Source organism: Ictalurus punctatus, chromosome 13 (genome assembly GCF_001660625.3).
Source record: "Ictalurus punctatus breed USDA103 chromosome 13, Coco_2.0, whole genome shotgun sequence".
Taxonomy (NCBI): Eukaryota; Metazoa; Chordata; class Actinopteri; order Siluriformes; family Ictaluridae; genus Ictalurus; species Ictalurus punctatus.
Genome location: NC_030428.2, coordinates 1,991,067 through 2,014,615, shown reverse-complemented (window position 1 = coordinate 2,014,615; position 23,549 = coordinate 1,991,067). Strand labels below are relative to the sequence as shown.

General features: G+C 43.0%; 1 protein-coding gene across 1 annotated transcript; it reads left to right on the top strand.

Annotated features, from left to right (window-relative positions):
• The first annotated feature begins 7,555 nt into the window (after positions 1-7,555).
• Positions 7,556-22,790, top strand: LOC108274359 (sulfotransferase 1C1). The gene is made up of 7 exons (XM_017484491.3): positions 7,556-7,873; positions 19,109-19,237; positions 19,400-19,497; positions 21,273-21,399; positions 21,486-21,580; positions 21,861-22,041; positions 22,121-22,790. The coding sequence occupies exons 1-7, from the start codon at positions 7,684-7,686 to the stop codon at positions 22,231-22,233; spliced, it is 933 nt and encodes a 310-aa protein (XP_017339980.1). The 5' UTR covers positions 7,556-7,683; the 3' UTR covers positions 22,234-22,790.
• The last annotated feature ends 759 nt before the right edge of the window (positions 22,791-23,549 follow it).

The following is a 23,549-nucleotide window of genomic DNA, read 5'->3' as shown; positions in this document are numbered from 1 at the left end:
CGCAGGGCTTGTGCCTATACAGTCAGTCAAATGGGGAGAATTCATGGAGTATGGTAGGACCTCTCGTACTGCAAATAACAGGGGTTCAATCCTCATGAATGAAATTTTAGCATTTGATAAAACTGCTCTACCAGACCATGTGTTTGCAAATGGTAAACGCTGGTGTGAATCAATTTAATCCCTAATAATTTGTAAATCTCACATAGTGTTTGTGACATAAATGTAGTGCCCTGGTCAGTCCAACTCAAGGGATTACTCAGGAAAGTGTGTCCACAACAGTTGACTGAGATGTTGGGCAGAGCAACTGTTTGCAGATATCATATACATAATACACCAGCACTAACACAAAGCAAAACCTTCATGTGTACCTCTCTAATGACCCAACAAGGTCCATGCCAATTCTTTTTTGAAGGGGAGATTGATTAATGGTAAGTCACCAGCTAACATTTGCGGCATGCCACACACCACCTGCCTACGTTGCCACAAATGCCTGGCCTACAGAAACAAGCCATTAGATGGCAGGTGCCCCCACCATGGGAATATAATGGGCTGAATGGAAAAGCATTTTCCTGAGGCTTTTCGGAACCAATAATCGAGTAGTATCTTCTTTTGTGTGAGTGTCCTGTGTTACTTGATATAACTTATCCTTGATGATTGAAAAATATGGATAGCTGAGTGCAATATCTGGCTGGATTATTTGTCCATTGATTACTCTCACTTACACAAGGCATGGCAAAGTTCCAATGGGAAGTCCCCAAAGGGAATCCCCATGGTGCTGGGAAGGACAATAAACCCCCTAAATAACTGTCACCTCCACACTATGCGTTTGGTATTATTATATTATTCATGAATATCCCCAGGCACACACCTCACCTTCACCAATCGTGCATTTCCCAATGCCTCGAATCAGGCTTTGATGTACTGAGGTCTGATTACACCATGAGTCCAGAAAGGCCTGATGGGTACTCCCTTGAATAATCACAGGTATGTGGTACATTCCTGCTCTATCAGCGGAGACCTGAGGCCTATCAGGGATCCAGATCAGCATTCACACCTCCACAAGGGAATACTGCTCCTGGAAATGCCCGGATTCCATGCAGCACCAAAAATCCTGCCCATGCTTTGCCCCAATTCTTGGGGGCACAGGATGTTCCCCCTATGGCAAGAGAGACAGAGCATGGAAGACATTAGAGAGGGAGGATAGGAAAAGCATGGTGGAAACCGGGTCCGGCACCTTGGTTCTGTGGACCTGGAACTTGGGGGGGCACAGAGTGAGAGAGAAAGAGAGAGAGAGAGAGAAAAACAAATCATATCTGGACCAGGGACCACCACCAGATTATTCTCCAGGAGGTAAATGGATTCATCCAGGGATTCATCAGATGGCATCCATGGACTCATGGACCTACTCCATTGTTGCTGTTGGGAGTCCAGCAATAAACTGCTCCAGTACCATCAGCTTGATGATCTGTTCCATGTCCTGCTCCTCTGCCATCAACCGCTGGCAACAGGAATCCTTCAGCTACTGCACATCAGCTGCAGGACCTCCCTCTTGACACTAGGATACTCCTGCTGAGTCCGTGACGACAGCTGTGGGAGGCATGTTGGGCTCCCTCCAACAGTAACGGGGAAGAATCACAGAGCCATTTCATCCTCTGGCCATTCCCATGCAGCTGCAGCATGCTCAAAAAGCTCAATGAAGGCCTGGTCCTGGCTTTTGGCACCACTGTAGAACCCAGTGTGCATGTGTGCAGAGGAACATTCAGGAGGCTGGCAGAATTCCAGCAGAGCTCTGGGCTCACATTTATTTTTCACCACACTTTTCAGCATACATTCAAAAATTCAACCCAAAAAACTCCCCAAAACAACCCAACTGAAAAGGGTCCATCACTAACTCATTATTTAGCCCAGTTCAAGGTTCAAGTTCATGCTCTGTGCACGTGTGTGTGTTGCAAGCCCTGCCAGCTATGATGCTCTTTCCTTCTCTGTTTATGACATTCACTGAAAACACAGAGAAACACACACTTAATTAGCCTATCAGTAATAAGGCACAGGTGAGGATGATCACACGATACCTGCTGGTTCCACCGCCTCCTCTCCATCTCCAACCAATGCCCCCACTGCCACACAATTATAACATGGCCGCTAGTTTGAACCCTACTAACACCCAGTGGTCTGAATTAAGAGCATGTCACCAAACACAAACCTGAGAATACAGTGGAGGGAAAGAAGTATTTGGACCCTTTTATTTTTTTAAATATACTTCCAGTACATCTACCCACTACAGATTTACACAGTGTTTATAGGGGGACTACCACCAAAGTGTTGACATAATTAACACTAACAACGTGTTATTAAACTAACACTTTAAGTATTAAATATTTACACGGCTCAAGATTCCATTTGGGGTACTCCGGTTTCCTCCCCCAGTCCAAAGACATGCATGGTAGGCTGATTGGCATGTCTAAAGTGTCCGTAGTGTATGAATGGGTGTGTGAATGTGTATGTGATTGTGCCCTGCGATGGATTGGCACCCTGTCCAGGGTGTACCCCGCCTTGTGCCCCATGCTCCCTGGGATAGGCTCCAGGTTTCCCCATGACCCTGAAGGAAGGATAAGTGGTATAGAAGATGGATGGATGGATGGAAGATTCCATTTGCTCCACCTTAGTGTTAAATGTTAATGTTATATTGTGAAAGGTGTGGGTGTTGAAAGTCCACCAAAGTGATTCAGAGTTCACATGTGGTTAAATGTAATACTAAGGGAGTTAAATAATTACACAGGGCTGGTGTTCTATAAGCTTTTTGTTTTGAAATGCAAGAATTCATCACACAAACAAGGTACAAGTACAGTCAAGCATTTCATTTAACTTTAACCAGCTTCTCTGCTGTATAGCAAAATCTACAAAATACCATGTATACAAAATGTATACCATCTACAAAATGTGACAATCAAATGGCTTCAAATACCTCAACTCATATTGTTTGATTACAGAGAAATGCAGTTCTTGTTCAAGTACACAAAATGCACGAAGGTGCTCACAAATCCATGTCTGCCACAACTAAATGCGTTTCATTTTTTAGGAGTATAGTGACAATTTTACTGAACGCTGACATCTCATCTCATTGACTATATAAGTGCAAACAAGAATACCAGTGCTATACTGAGTACTGTCATGTTTTCCCCAAGTTGTTTGACTTATTTCACTGAAGAAGAAGAAGAAGAAGAAGAAGAAGAAGAGGAAGAAGAATATATATAGGCCCGATGAACCAGTAAAAGCCATCTGGAAAAAAAAGACCCCTCAGCTTGCCATTTTAACTCGTCAGTTTTTGGTGGTCTTGTCACCTACCATTTCTTTACCCATTTATGGAGTGAGGTCAAATCATTGAACAGTATAAAGTGCGTTTGACTACTTTTAAATTAATTTATAGCAGTATTAGGTTTAGATCAGTTAATATACGGACACCGTACTTGATTAAGTCTTTAACACTCGTCCTTCTAATCACTACTTTGAGGAGGTAATACTCAACGTTAGAGTTATTACTCATATTTAATTAATGATGACTCATATTTAATAATTAATGATGCTGGCTAGCTTGTTGCTAACTCTACTTGCTAACACTATTGCTATTGCTATAGTTTAAAATGGACTTGGACTGAAAGTTCAATAGCAGCTAGCTATCTAGCTAGCGAAGGATATGTTAAGCCAGACAGGAAGGTTTGCTCTTATCAGACTCACTCACAAGGCACAAAACAACAAAATAGCTGTTATAGCATTATAAAATAAACAGTTTTAACAAATACTCAATGCTTTTGCACCGCTTCGCACCAAAACAGAATGGAGTCATTGAAGAAAATTTCATGGACAGCCCAAAATAATCCCAAATGATGAAAGTAACAAAAGTGAGTGTTGGGTATTGAAAATAACTCCGTCCTTAGACTCCATATTTTCACCATGTTGTGTCGATCCAACCAAATTTAGCTATGGAACTTAAAATCTAGAATCTGTTTTTTAAAAAAACAACATTGATAGTGAAAGAATTCGGACACCACAAATTGCCAGCATTAATACTTTGTCTCAAAGCTCAACTGACGTCAACACTTTTTTATTACGACACCAGACGCAATTTGCATGAGAACACGTCGTCCCGTCCCGTCCCCCGCCCTTTGAGTTGTAAAACTCAAACAAAGGACTAGGGCAAGGCAAGCTCAAGATGAATACAAAAGCGGCTCACAGTACAAACACATCAATAAAATAGAAACAAAACACAGAACTTAAATTAGGGGAACACAAAACAGGTGAGCACAAACACAGGAAGTGAGGCAGACAATATTCCAGAGTTTTAGTGAGGTTGACCTCTTGCAGTCTGGGAGGGGAATTGTCCATGGTCGGTGTGACAGTTTATATAACAGCTCTGCACTTCAGAAATAAATAATGTGAGAAGGGGAAAGGAAAACAGCACATGCTGATACAAAAACTCCAACCGGACTCAGTGAAGTTAGAGATAACCATAAAAAGAGAACTGAATAAGCCTTGCAATTGAACATCCAGAAAGGCACAAGATGGACAAGAAGGACGAACCCATGAGTTTCAACGAAGCCGTAAACAAGGCGGCCGGTTAAATCCGGCGCTTTCCTCTGGTTGAGGTACAAGGCGTCCCACTCAGGAATTGGATAGCTCAAAACCGGAGCTCCATTTGGGCTTTCCGTCCAGATCCATCTGATTTGCTCATCTCCACCTACCCCAAAGCAGGTAAAAACACTGAGTCATTACAAATTATGACAGGAAGCATGTCAGACAGGAAGGTTTGCTCTTATCAGACTCACTCACAAGGCACAAAACAACAAAATAGCTGTTGTAGCATTATAAAATAAACAGTTTTAACAAATACTCAATGCGTTTGCGGCGCTTTGCACCAAAACAGAATGGAGTCATTGACTTGTCATTAAAATCTGGAATCTGTTTTTTAAAAAAACAACATTGATAGTGAAAGAATTCGGACACCACAAATTGCCAGCTTAATACTTTGTCTCAAAGCTGTTGTTGGCAGTTACAGCTTCGAGACATCTACAGTAACAACTAGCTTTTTGCAGCGTTGTTGTTAAATTTTGGCCCATTAATCTGAGCAATTCCCCAAGGTTATAATGATAATGAGTCTTTATTGATCAAATATACATTACAGCACGGTGAAATTCTTTTCTTCGCATATCCCAGCATGTCAGGAAGTTGGGGTCAGTGCGCAGGGTCAGCCATGATACAGCACCCCTGAAGCAGAGAAGGTTAAGGGCCTGGTTCAAGGGCCCGACAGTGGCAGCTTGGCAATGCTGGGGCTTGAACCCCCGAACTTCCGATCAGTAACCCAGAGCCTGTCAGTGTATAAGGAGTTTTGTGTAGGAATATAGATAATTGCGGTTCTTATTATTCTCTTTGCAACTAATGTTCCTGCTGCTTTCAGGTTGTCCTGCAACTCCTTTTGAGTGACTCATGGGTTCTCTTGTACCTTCCTTATCATTAATCTTGGATGGTTGACCTGTCTGGAGACTATTAGTTGTGGTTCCATGAATCTCCCACCTGCATATTACTGTACCAATTGTACCATCAGGGATGTTTAAGGTCTGTGTTATGTGTTGTGGATAAAACTGACATGAAATAAACATGAGGGAGACCTAGTAAGAGTAATATGTAATTTTATTGAAAATTCACAGGACTGGTGGGTGCGTAATCTTGAGGGGAGCGGTAGGGGGAAGAAAATGGGGTGCGTCCTGGGGACATTCGATAGTCAGCAAAGGTGAAATAAGGAGACCACTGAGAGTACGGCGGACTGACAGGTGAGAAGAGGGAAGAATGGTCAGAGCCCAGATCAGAGAAGGTGACATCATCCTCAGACTGAAAGCTGGAAGGAGGGTCTGTCTGTGTAGAGGCGTCAATACACACATTCACGGGGTGGATTCTGTATCTGAGGGGGGGGGACACCCCGCATTTCCATTTCCAGAGGGGATGCTGCGAAGAATGTTAAGTAGCACCATGATGTCAGCAGTGAGATGCGCAAGCTGACAGTGAGTGTTCAGATCCAAATCCAGCCCCTCCAGTAAAGGAGAGAAGGAAAAATGACGACGGGCACCTAGACACACAGAAGCGGTATTAGGCGGATATTTTTTGACGAATTGGATTCACACTTTGAGATCTTTTAAGAGTAACACACTATGGTTTATTAGTCACAGAGAAGTATAACGGCTGAGGAGTGCAAACACACACACACTCTCGTACAGTCAAGGGCAGGCATGCAGACATAACACACACACACACTCTCTCTGTCTCTCTCTCTCTCTCACACACACACACATAACATTATAACTTTATAAGAATAATACAAAGGAGTATTAAGATATTATAAGGGTAATATAAAGAGTAGTAGGATATGTAGGATATTAGAAGGGTAATATAATGATATTATGAAGTAGGATGTACAGCAAACCATTTGCAAGCAGTATAAATATATATAAAATAGCGATATAGAGCAAATATGAAAGTAAATTATAAACCAGAAATACAGAAAAATATAAAAGAAACTTACTCATAATTCAGATGGTGAAGATTCTTGTCTCGCAAGGAAGGCCTTAATTTTAAGAGAAAACCATGAGGAGCCATTTATAAGGGTAGCTGAGTCAAGCTGCCCCCGCAAGATAAGAGTGAGACCAAGGTCTCTCTAAATTGTTTGTCTCTCTCCCACTTCCGATCCTAATGGTATCCAGAAAGTCCTCTTTCAAAACATCATGGTAAATTTGGTAAGCCTCTTTCAAAACATAATGGTAATGTAGATTAGCTCTTTTTTAACCCTATTGGTATTGATATCATAATCTTTCTGAAATATATTGGTTATCTACTGTGTAAATCCAGTATAAATACTGGAGCTTGAGCTCCAGGTGTCAGCTCACTTCTGAGAATTCTCATCGGTGTGGATCTCGTGTGGTGGAACGGAACCAATAAATGTGGACCCTTGCTTCTTCTGACTCACGGCTGGTGTCTTTTTTTCTATCTCCAACTGGGTTCACAGATGTGAGTATTTGCTTCTATGTTGAATTTTAAGTGTCTTTGGGTAATAGGCTAAATTTGGGCCAGCATATGTCTCTGTAGCTTTTCCATTTGAGTCTTATTTAATAATGACCCTGAGAGCTTTAGAAAGCTTCTTCATCCTTATCGTGATTGCTACATGTTGTGTGGAATCTTCCCAACTGACATCAACACTTTTTTATAATGACGCTAGATGCAATTTGCATGAGAACATGTTGTCCTGTCCCGTCCCCCTAGGAGACTAGGGCAAGGCAAGCTCAAGATGAATACAAAAGCGGGTCACAGTACAAACACATCAATAAAATAGAAACAAAACACAGAACTTAAATTAGGGGAACACAAAACAGGTGAGCACAAACACAGGAAGTGAGGCAGACAATATTTCAGAGTTTTAGTGAGGTTGACCTCTTGCAGACTGGGAGGGGAATTGCCCATGGTGGGTGTGACAGTTTATATAAGAGCTCTGCACTTCAGAAATAAATAATGTGAGAAGGGGAAAGGAAAACAGCACATGCTGATACAAAAGCTCCAACCAGACTTGAAGTTAGAAGTTAGAGATAACCATAAAAAGAGAACTGCATAAGCCTTGCAACTGAACATCCAGAAAGGCACAAGATGGACAAGAAGGACGAACCCATGAGTTTCAACGAAGCCGTAAACAAGGCAGCCGGTTCAATCCGGCGCTTTCCTCTGGTTGAGGTGCGAGGCATCCCACTCAGGAATTGGATAGCTCAAAACTGGAGCTCCATTTGGGCTTTCCGTCCAGATCCATCTGATTTGCTCATCTCCACCTACCCCAAAGCAGGTAAAAACACTGAGTCATTACAAATTATGACCAATCAAATTGCTGATATTATATTGTCCAATCTGATTTAACACCTAATAGAGGAATTAATTATGGATTTTTATTCAGATCATTGGTAATGGTCACGTTTTCATGAGATCAATACATATTCAAATTGGCACAAAGTGACCAATTTTGAAAATGTATTTATTTATTTATTTATTTATTTATTTACATCCAACCATTTCCTACCAAGCTGACTTCTGAAGAAAACTCTGTATGGATCCATTCAGAAGAACCTGTCTTCTTGTCACTGGTTCCATAGATGGTCACCCCTGGATCTGGGTTAGGAATGGTTTCCATAGCAGAAACACTTTTGGGCACAAACTAACAGTAGTTAAGCAACATATGTGCCAATAATATGTAAATTTCCTTGAATCTAGCCCAAGCCCTCTGGTGCATCTGTGTTTAAACATAATCAAAAATGTTAATAATAATCTACTGTGCTTGCAATTACATATGCCCCATCTATGTCACATCCATCTGAATAATAATAAAGTCATCAAAACTCTGGAAAAACACAAATGGAACTATGGGAATTATGTTGTTATTAAAAAAAAATCCAAAATAAATCAAAATGATTGAGTATTTTAGCATCTTCAAAGTAGACAACCTTTTGCCTAGAATTTTCAGAAATGTATTCTTGGCATTTTCTCAACTGATTTCTTGAGGAAGCCCCCTGGAGATGCTTTTTAACAGTATTAAAGGAGTTCCCACCTACGCTGGGCACTTATCGGCTGCTTTTCGGAATATTTCACTCTGAGTTATCTGTTTAAAAAAATAATAAAAATTGTAAATAAAATAGTTAATCTTCTAATGAAAGAAGTGAATATGTCGGCACAAGTATATTTTTTGTCTACAACACCGATTTCAAACACTTAATCATACACCTTCAGATCAAAAGGTTTTTAAGATCACAAACATTTCAGTCAAGCATCCACAAACTTTCGACCGGTAGTGTATGTGCACTTTGTGTATGTGCACATTTGTCATAAGCCTGACTTCCATTTCTTCATTTCCCTCCGAGCCAAAAAGGGAATTTCTACACCCATATTTCCCACAGTTCCTGCACCTTACAATGGATGTTGGAAGGTGCAACAGAGTATGTTTAATTGAATTAAATCAAGGCATCTAGCGCTGGATTAAGGAAGGACTCCAATGCAACCGGACCCATGGGGGCACTAGCATTACAAGACAACACACCAAGATATACACAGTGGTTTCATTTATTCATTACTTCTGCAGAAACATTGTCAGTGCTGGGGTCACTGGTAAGTGCTTGCCTTGACTGTACATCTTATTTCTAAAGACAATAGGTACTTGCTTAAATCTTATTCAGTATGTTACCAGCTATGCTTCTTCAACAGCGTAGTTGTTCTGTAAAGCCTTGTATAACATGTGAAATAAAACTTTTCATTTTACAGCATAAATATCACTCTACAGTGATCTCATTCCTATTATCCTTTGCTAAAGTAAATCTGCACCCAATGCATTACCCAGCACATGGACTCTCCTAAACGACCCACACTGCAAACAGTCCGTATGTCGTCCAATTAAACTTTCCTGCACCGTGACTGTCTCATCAGCAAACTCGTAACAAAAGCTGTACACTCTTACATAAACCAACCTCATGAAGTCAATTCTCCTGCTTCCCCATCCTGCTTCAAAACGGCATTAAGATAAAACCACGGTTTAAAGCAGCTATCTGTGGCTGGGAAATTAGAGAGCAAAACTGGCCTCTGGGTGGGAGGGAAGGCATTACTGTCTCTCTTATATTGTATAAGTATGCTCTCTCTCTTAGTTAGAAAAGGTGGTTGGCTGGGCTTTATGTGTCTCGGAAGAAAGAAGTTGCTTTCTCCACCCTCTCCATTTGGTAGTTGTCATGTGATAGGGGAGAGTTAGCTACTGGATGGGATTTGGCAAGATCAAATTGGGAATAAATTTATAACATCAGGCTGAGGGAGTGTGTGTTGTGCAAACAGGTCCAAGCTCTATTCTTATATGTTGTTCTGGTTGAGGGCCCAAATGATTTGTGGGAAGAAGCTGCTCCTCATTCTCTCTATGTTGACCTTCAGGAAGTGGAGGCACTTCCCTGACCATAACAGAGAGAAGAGTCAATTGTTCGAATGGCTGAGGTCCATCACTACCTTCCTGGCCTTGGTCAAGCACAGGTTGCTGTAGATGTTCTGAGGGTGAGGGAGAGTAAGGGATGGGCTAAGTCCCAGGTCCTCCAACTTGGTAGTGAGTTTATGTCATTTATATAGGAATTATAGTGCTAAATGCTGAACTGTAGTCAACAAACTGCATTTTAACATAATTTCCCTTCCTAACGTACAGATGGCTCAGGGCTGTGTGTAAAAATTGTGTGATGGAGTCCTCAGTAGAGCGATTGGTAAGGTATGTGAATTGTAATGGGTCCAATGTGTCAGGTAATAAAGAGGCGATGAAGTCTCTGACCAGCCTTTCAAAGCACTTCATCGCAACTGAGTGAGGACTACTGGGGGGATAATCACGGAGGCAGGCAGCCTGGGGTTTCTTTGGGACAAGAACGATAATGGACTGTTTGAAGCATGTCAGGATTACTGACTGTGTCAGGGAGAAGTTGAATATCTGTATGAACACCAACTAGCTGGTCAGCGTAGGTTCTAAGGACCCAACCTTAGATGATGTCTGGTCCTGCTGCCTTCCTGGTGTTCACTCTCCTGAAAGTCTTCCTCACATTGTATGCCGAGATGATGAAAGCATTTCCCACACTGACACTCTCCGCATGCAAACTGCCACTAGCACTGTTAGTGCTGTGTGCATTAAATAGAGAAGCGTCTGCATTCACCATTCTGGAGGATGGTGTTTTATAGTCCGTTATTATTCTCAGTCCTAGCCACCTTAACGGAACTCTGACTCTAGTTTCCTCCCATAGAGACTCTTTGCCTCATTCACTGCTATGTGCACATTGTAGGACTCAGCTTTGTGCTCGTCCATGTTGCTGGGGTGAGACCTGCATTATAGGCAGTGGTGCAAGATCTCAGAGCATCACCGATGGTTTTATCCACCCAAGGCTTCTGGTTGGGAAATGTTTTGATGATTGTTTTGTGGACAGTATCATCTGCTAGTTTCCCAATAAATCCCACAATTGCTTCCATAAACATGTTGATGCTATCAGAGCTGTGCTTGAAGATGTACCAGTCTAAAGTCATCTAAAGTGTTTTAGATGTTTTAAGAAAACAAAAAAGTGTTTTGCAAAGCGGCCACTGATTGGTCCATCCAGCCTACAACCTCCCTCTGAACCGGATCTTCCTGTTTCAGCATTTGTTTGTACTGTATCTATTCAATTCAATTCAATTCAATTCAATTCAATTTTATTTGTATAGCGCTTTTTACAATAGACATTGTCTCAAAGCAGCTTTACAGAAATATCAACATGGTATACAGATATTAAAGGTGCGAATTTATCCCAACTGAGCAAGCCACTGAGTGGCGACGGTGGCAAGGAAAAACTCCCTAAGATGTTTTAAGAGGAAGAAACCTTGAGAGGAACCCGACTCAGAAGGGAACCCATCCTCATCTGGGTAACAACAGTTAGTGTGAAAAAGTTCATTATGTATTTATATGAAGTCTGTATGGCGTTAGGAACAGCCGTAGTCCCAGCAGTCTGGAATTAAAGAAGATTTGAGCTCCATCCAGAGGCAGAAAGGATCTGGATCTCTAGTATCTCCATAAATTCGTGTGGGGCTCGGCGAAAGGAGAGAGGGAGAAAAAAGATAATTATGACTGCGAAGTAGTAGAACAGAATCTAGTCAGGGTAGGCTTGAGTAAACAAATACGTTTTAAGCCTAGACTTAAACACTGAGACTGTGTCTGAGTCCCGAACACTAATAGGAAGACTGTTCCATAACTGTGGGGCTCTATAAGAGAAAGCTCTTCCCCCTGCTGTAGCCTTCACTATTCGAGGTACCGTCAAATAGCCTGCACCTTTTGACCTAAGTAGGCGTGGCGGATCATATAAAACCAAAATGTCGCTTAGATATTGTGGCGCGAGACCATTTAGTGCTTTATAGGTTAATAAAAGTATTTTATAATTAATGCGAGATTTTACTGGGAGCCAATGCAGTATTGATAATATCGGTGTGATATGGTCGTATCTTCTAGTTCTAGTTAGGACTCTAGCAGCTGCATTCTGGACTAACTGGAGTTTGTTTATATTCCTACTGGAACATCCAGACAGTATGGCATTACAGTAATCTAATCTAGAGGTGACGAATGCATGAACTAGTATTTCCGCATCATGTAGTGACAATACGTTTCTTATTTTAGAAATATTTCTGAGATGAAAGAAGGCTATCCTAGTAATATTATCTACATGAGCATCAAATGATAGGCTGGAGTCAATAATCACTCCAAGGTCTTTAACTGCTGTACATGATGAAACAGAAAGACCATCCAGAGTAACCATGTGATCAGAAAGAATACTTTTAGCTACACGTGGGCCTAATAAAAGTATTTCTGTTTTTATCAGAATTAAGTAGAAGGAAGTTAATTAACATCCAATGTCTAATGTCCTTTACACAATCCTCAACTTTACTAAGCTTCTGTCTGTCCTCTGGCTTCGCTGAAACATACAACTGTGTATCATCAGCATAACAGTGGAAGCTAATTCCATGTTTACGAATAATTTGTCCTAGGGGTAGCATATATAAAGTAAAGAGCAGTGGGCCTAAAACAGAACCCTGTGGAACTCCAAAAGTAACCTCAGTACGCATGGAGAAATCACCATTTACATCTACGAACTGATAACGATCGGTCAGATAAGACCTGAGCCAGGAGAGGACTGTTCCCTTAATACCAACAACATTTTCTAATCTATCAAGGAGAATAGTGTGATCTATAGTATCAAAAGCTGCACTAAGGTCGAGTAACACAAGCAGCGAGACACAATCCTGATCGTAAGTCAGTAGAAGGTCATTTACTACTTTAACTAACGCTGTCTCTGTGCTATGATGAGGTCTAAATCCTGACTGATACATTTCATGAATGTTATTCCTATCTAAGTACGAGCATAACTGCTTTGCTACAACCTTTTCTAAAATCTTAGAGATGAAGGGGAGATATGATATTGGTCTATAGTTGGACAATTGAGACGGGTCAAGATCAGGTTTTTTAATCAAGGGTTTAATAACTGCTAATTTAAGTGATTTAGGTACATAGCCAGTGCTTAGGGAAGAATTGATTATATTTAGAAGTAGTTCAATTACTCCGGGACAAATCTGTTTAAACAAACATGTAGGTACGGGATCTAGTATGCAAGTTGATGAATTGGCTGAAGAGATTAATGTAGCTAGTTCGGTCTCTCTAAGCGGAGCAAAACACTCTAAACATTGATCTGATATTGCTACATTGTCATGTAATGGGTTTGTTACAGTACTGTCCAGTTTTAATTTAATGGCCTGTATTTCACGTCTAATATTTTCAACCTTATCAATGAAAAATTTCATGAAATCTTCACTGCTATGTAATGATTGAGTGTTTCTCTCTGTAGTGGTTTTATTCCTAGTTAATTTTGCTACTGTGTTGAAAAGGAATCTAGAATTGTTTTTGTTGTCTCCTATTAAGGCGGAGAAATAGATTTTTCTAGCATCGCCAAGAGATTTCCTATATTTCAGTAGGCTCTCCTTCCATGCTGTTTGAAATATCACCAGTTTGGTTTGACGCCATTTACGTTCTAATTGTCGAGTTGTCTGTTTTAAGGTTCGCGTTTGATCGTTATACCAGGGTGCTAATTTTTTTTCCTCTAATTATTTTCCTTTTGAGTGGAGCCACTCTATCTAGCGTGTAGCGGAGTATTGACTCCAAGCTTTCAGTCGCCTGATCGAGTTCTGTGTGATCTGACGGTGATCCAAATCTAATTGATGTTTCTGCGAGGTTATTTATGAAGCTCGGTGCAGTAGCTGATGTGTAGGTACGTTTTATGCGGTAGCAAGGTGAGGTGGAAATATTATGATCAATATGTATTATGAATGAGATAAGATAATGGTCTGAGACAACTTCAGACTGCGGAAAAATGATAATATTTTCTATACTTAGTCCGTATGTTAGTATGAGGTCAAGAGTGTGACCACCATTATGAGTAGGCCCGATTACGTTCTGATTAATCCCTACTGAATCTAAGATGGACACAACCGCTAATCTTAGAGGGTCTTGCAGGTTATCAAAATGAATATTAAAGTCTCCGACGATTAATGCTTTATCTACAGACACAACCAGGTTTGAGACAAAGTCTGCAAATTCACTAAGAAATTCAGTATATGGCCCTGGGGGTCTGTAAATAATAATTAGAGGAATTGACTTATTTTTTGTGGCTACATAACTTATACTGGTATAAAGAATTTCAAAAGAATTAAATTTATGCTTAGGTTTTTGTGTGACGACTAGATTTTTACTATGGATGAGTCCAACACCTCCTCCTCTACCAGTTGAACGAGGCTGATGTACATAACTGTATCCAGGAGGACTGGCTTCATTTAATGCTATGTACTCGTTTGGTTTAATCCAAGTTTCTGTTAAACACATTAAATTACATTCCTGATCAGTAATGATGTCGTTAACAATAAGAGACGCAAGAGATCTAATGTTTAATAGTCCTAGCCTCAGATCAAAAGTGCTGGCTGTGCATTCAATATGATTTAATTTTATGTTAATTAGGTTACGAAGATAGACTTTCCGAGATTTTCTATATATTTGTATAGCTCGGGGAACAGACACAGTCTCTATAGTATGTATTACCTTCGCTGAATTTTTAATTGAACATTGATTATACTGAATGTTGTTATTATTGGAAGATGTACTTACGGTAGGCAGTCACTTGGAGTGTAGCGCCTTGGAAATGTTGTCTGAAAGCAGTTCCGCTCCAAGGCTGCTGGGGTGCAGGCCATCAGGACGAAACAACCTAGGACGCTCCTAGAACAGATTCCAGTTATTGACAAACACCAGATTCTGCTCATTACACCAAGAGACTAACCAATCATTTAATGCTAGAAGTCTACTGAACTTTTCTGCTCCACGTCTGTATGTGGGAAGAGGTCCAGAAACGATGATCTTCGCGGTGGGTGATCTGCCTCGTACAGTCTCGATCAGGCTGGAGAAGTCCCTCTTCAGTACCTCCGTCTGCCGCAGCCTGGTGTCGTTCGTCCCCGCGTGCAGCACAACCGCTCCAATGCGCTCGTGTATCTAGGCATTAGGAAGATGGTGACATGGTCTGATTTCCCAAACGATGGATGAGACTGTCTTTGAATGGAGTGTAGCAATGGTCCAGTATCGTTTCACCCTGGTGAGGCAGGTGATGTGTCTGTGGAAGTTTGGCACTACGCATTTGAGGATGGCACTGTTAAAGTCCAGATACTGTTTACAATCAGACACACTCCACTTCCCCTTGACTACTCCGACTCCATTATTCTGTCCATGCGGTAAACCGAGAAGAACTCGGCTGGTTGGAAGGCGTGGTCCAGTACCTCTGGGTTCCACCTTGTCTCAGTGAAGCTTAGGAGGCTGCAGTCCCGATTGTCCCTTTAGAACTTAACCCTGGCCCTGAGTTCATTGGCCTTGTTCTCTAGAGACTGGACATTGGCTAGAAGGGGAGCATGGCGTGAGCGAGCCCTCAGCCTGTTCCTGACGCCAGCTCCTTTCCCTCTGTGCCACCGCTTCGGGTTACGTCCTTTGTTCCTCCTCAGGATCTCGCTCGGCCAGCAGGGATCTGGTGTTAAAAATGCCGATAGGTGAGTGGATTGTAAAGCAATAGAAATAAGTGTTTCTCTTGTATCTGGTTAAAAGAAAAAGTGGTTAAAGTAAGGGAATGTTTAAAAAATATAAACAAAAATAAACAAATAGTGGCCAGAGCAGTCTTGATGGCAGCTGACCTCATTTGCGCCACCTTGGTAAATGGAATCATGTGATGATGATGTACGTGTACCAGTAAAGATTAAATATTCATTATTATGGCTTGTAAGGGAATTAGCCCGTGGAAGGGCGGAGCACAGACCCCCAAGAGACAGGTTTTAGTCAATACGGGGGTTTTATTTGTCTGTATGGGAGCTGTCTGTAGTGAGGAGGCGAGTGTGTGTGAGTGTAAGGGGTTTTGTGGGGGTGTGGCTGGCGTTGTGACGTTCTCGAGGGCGTGTCGGGGTTCCCAAGAGGTGAGTGTGGGTTTCCTGTACCGTCATCCACCGTCGAACGCGATCTCACCATCCGGCGGTCTCGTCCGCACTCGAACCTTCGGGGAGAGAAGGAGAGAGAGAGAGAGAGAGAGAGATTAGCGAGAGGATACCGTCATGCTAAAGGTCGGAATGCCTCTATGCTGCTGAAGAGCGCGCACGTAGTCTGTCTCTTAGCCGTTCTCCTCGAAGGACAGAAGAACGTCCTTTTATACTCTTCCGCCGTCGCCTGAGTGGTGGAATTTTCCCGACGGACTCCCCAATCGCTGACCGGTGTAGTGTCGACGGTCCCGCCCCACCGTGACGGTCCTTCCGGCTGATGGTGTGTTTGGCACGAGGCTGTCTGCTTCGTGCCTGCGTGGCAGTCGGGGAAGGAGCGATTTTCTTATCATGACAGTACCCCCCCTCAGCTCCAAGCCTACTACCGCTCGGTGGCTGGCCCAGAGTGTGGCCCGCCGCGAGAGCCCATCTGCATTACCATGTTGGGCCCCCACTCGGTGTTGGACCTGGAATGAGAAGTCCTGCAAGACGAGGAACCAGCGGGTTACCCTGGCGTTCGTGTCTTTGGCCTTGGCCATCCACTGTAGGGGGGCGTGGTCCGTTACGAAGATGAAGTGTCGGCCAGCCAGATAGTACCGCAGCTCCTCGATGGCACATTTTATTGCCAGGGCCTCTCGCTCGATGGCTGCGTATTACCTCTCAGCGGGGGACAACTTCCGGCTGATATAGAGGACCGGGTGTTCTTCTCCGTCGAAGGTTTGTGAGAGAACTGCGCCAAGCCCGGTCTCAAACGCATCAGTGTGTACCGTGAATGGGAGGGCGACCACTTAACCCGGTCTGGCTGGCCCTTCTTTGTGAGATCTGAGAGGGGGGGAAGCTACAGCAGAGAAATTAGGCGCGAACCTCCGGTAGTACCCCGCCAACCCCAAGGCACGTACCTGTTTCTTTGACGTGGGTCGAGGGTAGCCCTTTACGGCCTCGATTTTCTTTGTTTGTGGCTTCAGCATCCCCTGGCCAATGCGATATCCCAGGTACTTGGCCTCAGTCAGCCCTAGGTGGCATTTCTTGGGGTTGGCTGTCAGGCCGGCCTCCCGGAGTGCCTTCAGGACCTCCCCTAGATGAAACAGGTGGTCTGCCCACGTGGCGGAGTGGATGACTACGTCGTCCAGGTAGGCGGCTGCAAACATGCGATGGGGCCGCAGGAGGACGTCCATCAACCTCTGGAACGTGGCGGGTGCCCCGTGTAGCCCAAAGGGGAGAACCCAGTACTGCCAGTGGCTGGTGGCCTTGCTAAAGGCCATCTTGGGTCTTGTGTCCGGTGCTAGCGCAACTTGCCAGTAACCTTTGGTCAGGTCCAGGGTAGATATGAACCGGGCCCTCCCCAGTCGCTCCACGAGGTCGTCCACTCGGGGGAGGGGATAGCTGTCGAACTCCGATACCTGGTTCAGTTTCCGAAAGTCATTGCAAAGCCGCATACTCCCATCCGGCTTCGGCACGATGACAATGGGGCTGGACCAGGGGCTGCTGGACTGCTGCTGGAGGAGTTTTGATCTCGTTGTGGACCAGCTGTGTCATCCCTGGGGAGGCCGAAAACACATCAGAGAATTGGTCCACCAACTCGGTGAGTTCCTGTTTCTGGGCGGGGGTAAGGTCCTCCCCTAAACCGGCCAAGGTACGCTTGCCATGATCTGTGTCCTGGGCCGCGTACGCTAACACTACCGGTGCCAGTTCCACCCACTTCTTTAGAAGAGTCACGTGGTAGAGCTTCTCCTCCACGCGCTTACCGGGCTGTTGCAGGCGGTAGTTGATGGGGCCTCGGCGCTCGAGGACTGTATACGGGCTTTCCACCGGGCCAGGAACTTACAGGCACTGCTGGGGACTAACAGGAAGACTCAATTATTGCCGGGCGGTTATATATCCTTTGTTGCTCCTCCTGCGTGGTGCGCATGTGCTCCCGGACTATTGGGGCTACCCGGTCAATCTTTGCTTGCATTTCCTGCACATATTCAACAACCGAGCGTAATGGGGACGGTTGCTCCTCCCAGGCTTCCCCGGCCACGTCCAACAGTCCCCGCGGGCGCCGTCCGAAAAGGAGTTCGAAGGGGGTGAAGCCCGTGGACGCCTGGGGGCACTCTCGGATGGCGAAAAGCACATAGGGAAGGAGGAGGTCCCAATTCCTCCCTTCCTCGTCCACCACCTGGCGTAGCATCCGTTTGAGCGTCTGGTTGAATCGCTCGACCAGTCCGTCGGTTTGCGGGTGGTAGACCGACGTCTTAAGGTGCTTCACCTGTAACAGTCGACACAGATCGGACATTAGTTTAGACACAAAAGGCATACCTTGGTCGGTCAGCACGTCCTTTGGGATCCCCACCCGACTGAACAGGAGCACCAGTTCCCTGGCGATGTTGTGGGAGGTGGCTTTGCGCAGCAGCACCGCCTCGGGGTACCGGGTGGCGTAGTCGACAATGACTAGGATGTACTCATGGCCCCGGGCAGACTTGGGAAGGGGGCCCACGAGGTCCATGCCCACTCGCTCGAAGGGGACGCCGATAATGGGCAGAGAGATAAGGGGCGCCGGCGGGGACCTCCGTGGGGCAGTGCGCTGGCACTGAGGGCATTGCTGGCAGAAGGCCCGGACCTCTGCCAGCAATGCAGAGGTCCTCTACCTCTACCTCTACCTTTTTTCTGTCCTCTACCTGCACCGTGACGGTCCTTCCGGCTGATGGTGTGTTTGGCACGAGGCTGTCTGCTTCGTGCCTGCGCGGCAGTCGGGGAAGGAGCTATTTTCTTATCATGCGCGCCGGCTGTCGGTCCGTCGCGACAGGCTGGTGTTTTGAGTTGGTCCAAACTCTAATATAATGACACGTGTGGATGCTTATTTTGTGCATATTGGATACTATGGAATGGGAGGTCTGAGTGATCTGTTACATATCTTCTACCTCTTCTGCTGGGCTGTAATCTTTATTGAAATTTTTTTTATTCATCGATAAAACAGGTACCACATGGACCCAAGAAATTGTGGATCTGCTGCTGCATAATGGAGATGCTATGATTTGTAAGAGAGCTCCGACTGCCGCACGCTTCCCATTTCTGGAGAACCATTATCCTCCTCCAGTTCCATCAGGTAAAAATACATGGTTGTAAACTTTAGATCCTTTGATGTATGATTACGACTTCGCTTGAAAATACTCTGGAAACACCACAGACACCACACACACACACACACACACACACACACACACACTCACACACACAGGCTTTTCTCTGTCCTCTACCTGTTTTCCAGGATTGGACGTACTAAAAACATTGAAACCTCCCAGAGTCATCAAGACACACTTACCCATACAGCTGGTGCCTGAAGGATTCTGGGGAAAAAAATGCAAGGTGAATGTAACTATTGAATCAAGTTAAGACCAAGTCTGTTTTATTTCAGCAGTAACACTAATGTTCACTAATACTCACTAATATATAGTCCCCTCTGAAAGTATATGAGAGATCAGAAATTCAGCTTTCATTTCCTGATATTTACATCTACAGTCCCCCTCCGAAACTATTGGAACGGCAAGGCCAATTCATTTGTTTTTGCTGCTGACTGAAGACATTTTGGTTTGAGATCAAAGGATGAATATGAGAAGAGATTTTAGATTTTCAATTTTAATTTCCTGGTATTTATATGTAGATGTGTTAAATATAGAACATTTTGTATCAGACCACCCAATTTGTAGGCGAGCAAAACATTTTGGAACATGTGACTGACAGGTGTTTCTTGTTGCCCAGGTGTGTCCTGTTAGATTGATTGTTTAAACAATCTGAACATCTACTCTTAGGTTTTAGCCTGCATTTTCACCTGTGAAGACTGCATTTGTTGTTAAAAAGTATAAAGCAACATGAAGATCAGAGAGGTGTCTATGGGAGAAAAGCACGCCGTTTTGAAGTAAAGAAAAGAGGGAAAATCAATCAGAGGCATTGCACAAACATTGGGCAGTAGAACAATTTGGAATGTCCTGAAAATGAAAGAAACCACTAGTGTACTGAGTAACCTGACATTGATCAGGTCTACCAAGGAAAACAACAGCAGCTGATGACAGACACATTGTGAGAGCTGTGACAATGACCCAAAAAACACACTGCCAACTCGACAAAGGACTTCATCAGGGGAAAAACTGGAAGGTTTTAGACTGGCCAAGTCAATCACCAGACCTTAACCCAACTGATCAGCATTTCAGCTCCTGAAGAGGAGACTGAATGGAGAACCCCTACACCCCCCCCCCCCCCCCCCAAAAAAAAAGGTTGGTATGGATACACAACCAAATACTAAGCGTTATTTACTTTAAGACTATTGTTCCAATACTTTTGCTCACCCTAAAAGTGGGTGGTTTTTAATGCAGTGCCGCCTGAGGACCCGAAGATCACGGGCATGCAATATTAATTTGCACCTTCGTCCCTTGAACACAGAGATTTCTCCAGATTCTCTGAATCTTTTGATGATATTATGAACTGTAGATGATGAGATGTTCATAGTCTTCACAATTTAACGTTGAGGAACATTCTGGAATTGTTCCATAAATTGTAGACACAGTTTTTCACAGATTGGTGAACCTCTGCCCATCTTTATTTCTGAAAGACTCTGTGTCTCTAAGATACTCTATTTATACCCAATCATGTTACTGACCTGTTCCCAATTCACCTCCAGCTGTTTCTTTTTACTAACACTTAATTTTCCAGCCTTTTGTTGCCCCGTCCCAACTTTTTTGAGACGTGTTGCGGCATTCAAATTCAAAATCAAAAATTCTTAAAAGAGTACTATTGTGAGTAACATATGGGTTTATAAGATTTGCAAATCATTGCATTCTGTTTTTATTGACATTTATTTACATTTTACACAGCGTCCCAACTTTTTTTTTTTTGGAATTGGGGTTGTAGACAGATGTAGAATCTAGGAAGCTTCTGTCCATCTGAGATCAATCACCACCTGAAAGGTATCATGTGCTGTATGTCTCCTATTAGATGTCAAATTCAGCCTTTCTGGTATATTTTGTAACCGTTATATGATGAAAGGTAATTAAGGCTCAAGAAGTTCAGTCACTTGTAATCATTAACCACGGCATTTCTACCAGAATCTTCCTCTTCCTGAATACACTTTTTGCTTCCCCCCCCAGGTTATTTATGTGGCTCGAAATGCTAAAGACAACCTGATCAGCTACTACCATTTTGACCAAATGAATCTGATTCATCCAGAACCAGGTTCATGGGAAGAATATCTCCAGAAGTTCATGGAGGGCAAATGTGAGATTCGACAGTGTTCAATAATCTGAAAGACACATAGTTAGTACCTTAAAAATGAGGTTCTTCACTAATATGTATGTCCACAGTGGCCTGGGGATCTTGGTACGACCATGTGAAAGGTTACTGGAAAGAAAGAGAGAAGAGAAATATCCTTTACATGTTCTTTGAGGACATGAAAGAGGTACAATATGATTTTAGAAATTTCCCAACCATTGATATCATGTAGAACTTCACAATGTGGGCTTCCACTCTGAAACTACAAAAGGAATGTTTGCATATAATGAGTTTATTCCCAAAAAGTAAGAGTATATCCTCGAAATGGCGCAAAATTAAAATATATACAATTAGCAGTTGCAGCAGTAGTCACCATCCTATCATCATCAGCTTCATCATCATTGTAGGTGCATAGCAGGTTATGTCCAGGTCAACCTCATTATTTTTGGTTTTCCTTCCAAATTCAGAACCCTCGTCGAGAAATAGTGAGGATCATGCGGTACCTGGACCTGTCGCTATCTGATGACATCATCGACAAGATCGTGGAGTTGACGTCCTTTAATGTCATGAAGAACAACCCAATGTCCAACTACTCGTCTGTCCCAAAGATCATATTTGACCACTCCATCTCTCCTTTCATGAGAAAAGGTCTGGATGTACAACATTACTAGCATTTCTCCCAGTTCTGCCCAAGTCAGTGTTACACTAATGTGTTTCTTTTCCACAGGGGAGGTTGGAGATTGGACCAACTACTTCACACCAGCTCAGTCCCAGATGTTTGATGAAGACTACGCCAGAAAAATGGCTGACGTGGACATTCCCTTTCGCACCAGGATATGAAAGACGTCGTTGACATGAATCTAAACTGGTGCTGTCATGAACGGTTTACTAAACACAGATATGCAAAGATCATTTATTAGTCTATGAAGGATTTGTTAAAAGAAAAATAAAACTTTGTAAAAGAATCAGTTATCTTTTAAATTTGTAAGGGTTACAGCATGAAGAAATTAATAATGAGTCCGATTTAATAATGTGTCATAAATAAAGACCATTTTAATATTAAAAGTACAAACAATATATATGGATTTGTATCCTTGTCCAGCCTGATGAGCATCTTTTTCTAGGTCCTCAGAAATCTCCTTTGTTCGTGCCATGATACATTCCCACAAAAGTGTGTTGTGAAGATCATACTTTGATAGAACCCTGTGCTTTAAATAAAACAGGGCGCTTCCTCACTCACACCTGATTGTCATCCCATTGATTGAAAACACCTGACTCTAAACACCTAATTTCACCTTCAAATGAACTGCTAATCTGAAATGTTCACATACTTTTGCCACTCACAGATATGTAACATTGGATCATTTTCCTCAATAAATAAATGACCCAGTATAATATTTTTTGCCTCGTTTGTTTAATCGGGATCTCTTGTGCGTGTTAAAGGAAAAGTTGTAAATGTCTGATGACGTTTTAGGTCTTTATTTATGCAGATATATAGAAAATGATAAAGGGTTCACAAACTTTCAAGCACCACTGTACATTCATCTCTCTAATTTAACATTACTCATTTGGCTTGGCAGTGCATTTTGTTTTCTTTATTACGTTACCACACAAATATATTAAAACTGTAAACCTGTAACAAAGGTTCTGAGGACAAAGGGTCGAGTTGGAAGTAGAAAAAAATACCATTCTATAAAGTTTGTATAAATTACTTTTCGACAATAGTTTCCATTGGTTATCATCGACTGTCCTGTATCAGCGAAAGGTATGCCACTACCTGGTATTAGTTGTGGTTCCATGAATCTTCCACCTGCATATTACTGAACCAATTGTACCATCAGGGATGTTTAAGGTCTGTGTTATGTCTCTGTAGCTTTTCCATTTGAGTTTTATTTAATAATGTCCCTGAGAGCTTCATCTTCATCGTGATTGCTACACGTTGTGTGGAATCTTCCCACCCTACGGCAACACTTTTTTATAACGACACCAGATGTAATTTGCATGAGAACATGCCCCCCCAGCGGTTGTATCTAGAAATAATAAATAAATAAAAAAACTAGAAAACCTCAAACAAAGACCTAGGGCAAGGCAAGCTCAAGATGAACACAAAAGCTGCTCACAGTACAAATACATCAATAAAATAGAAACAAAACACA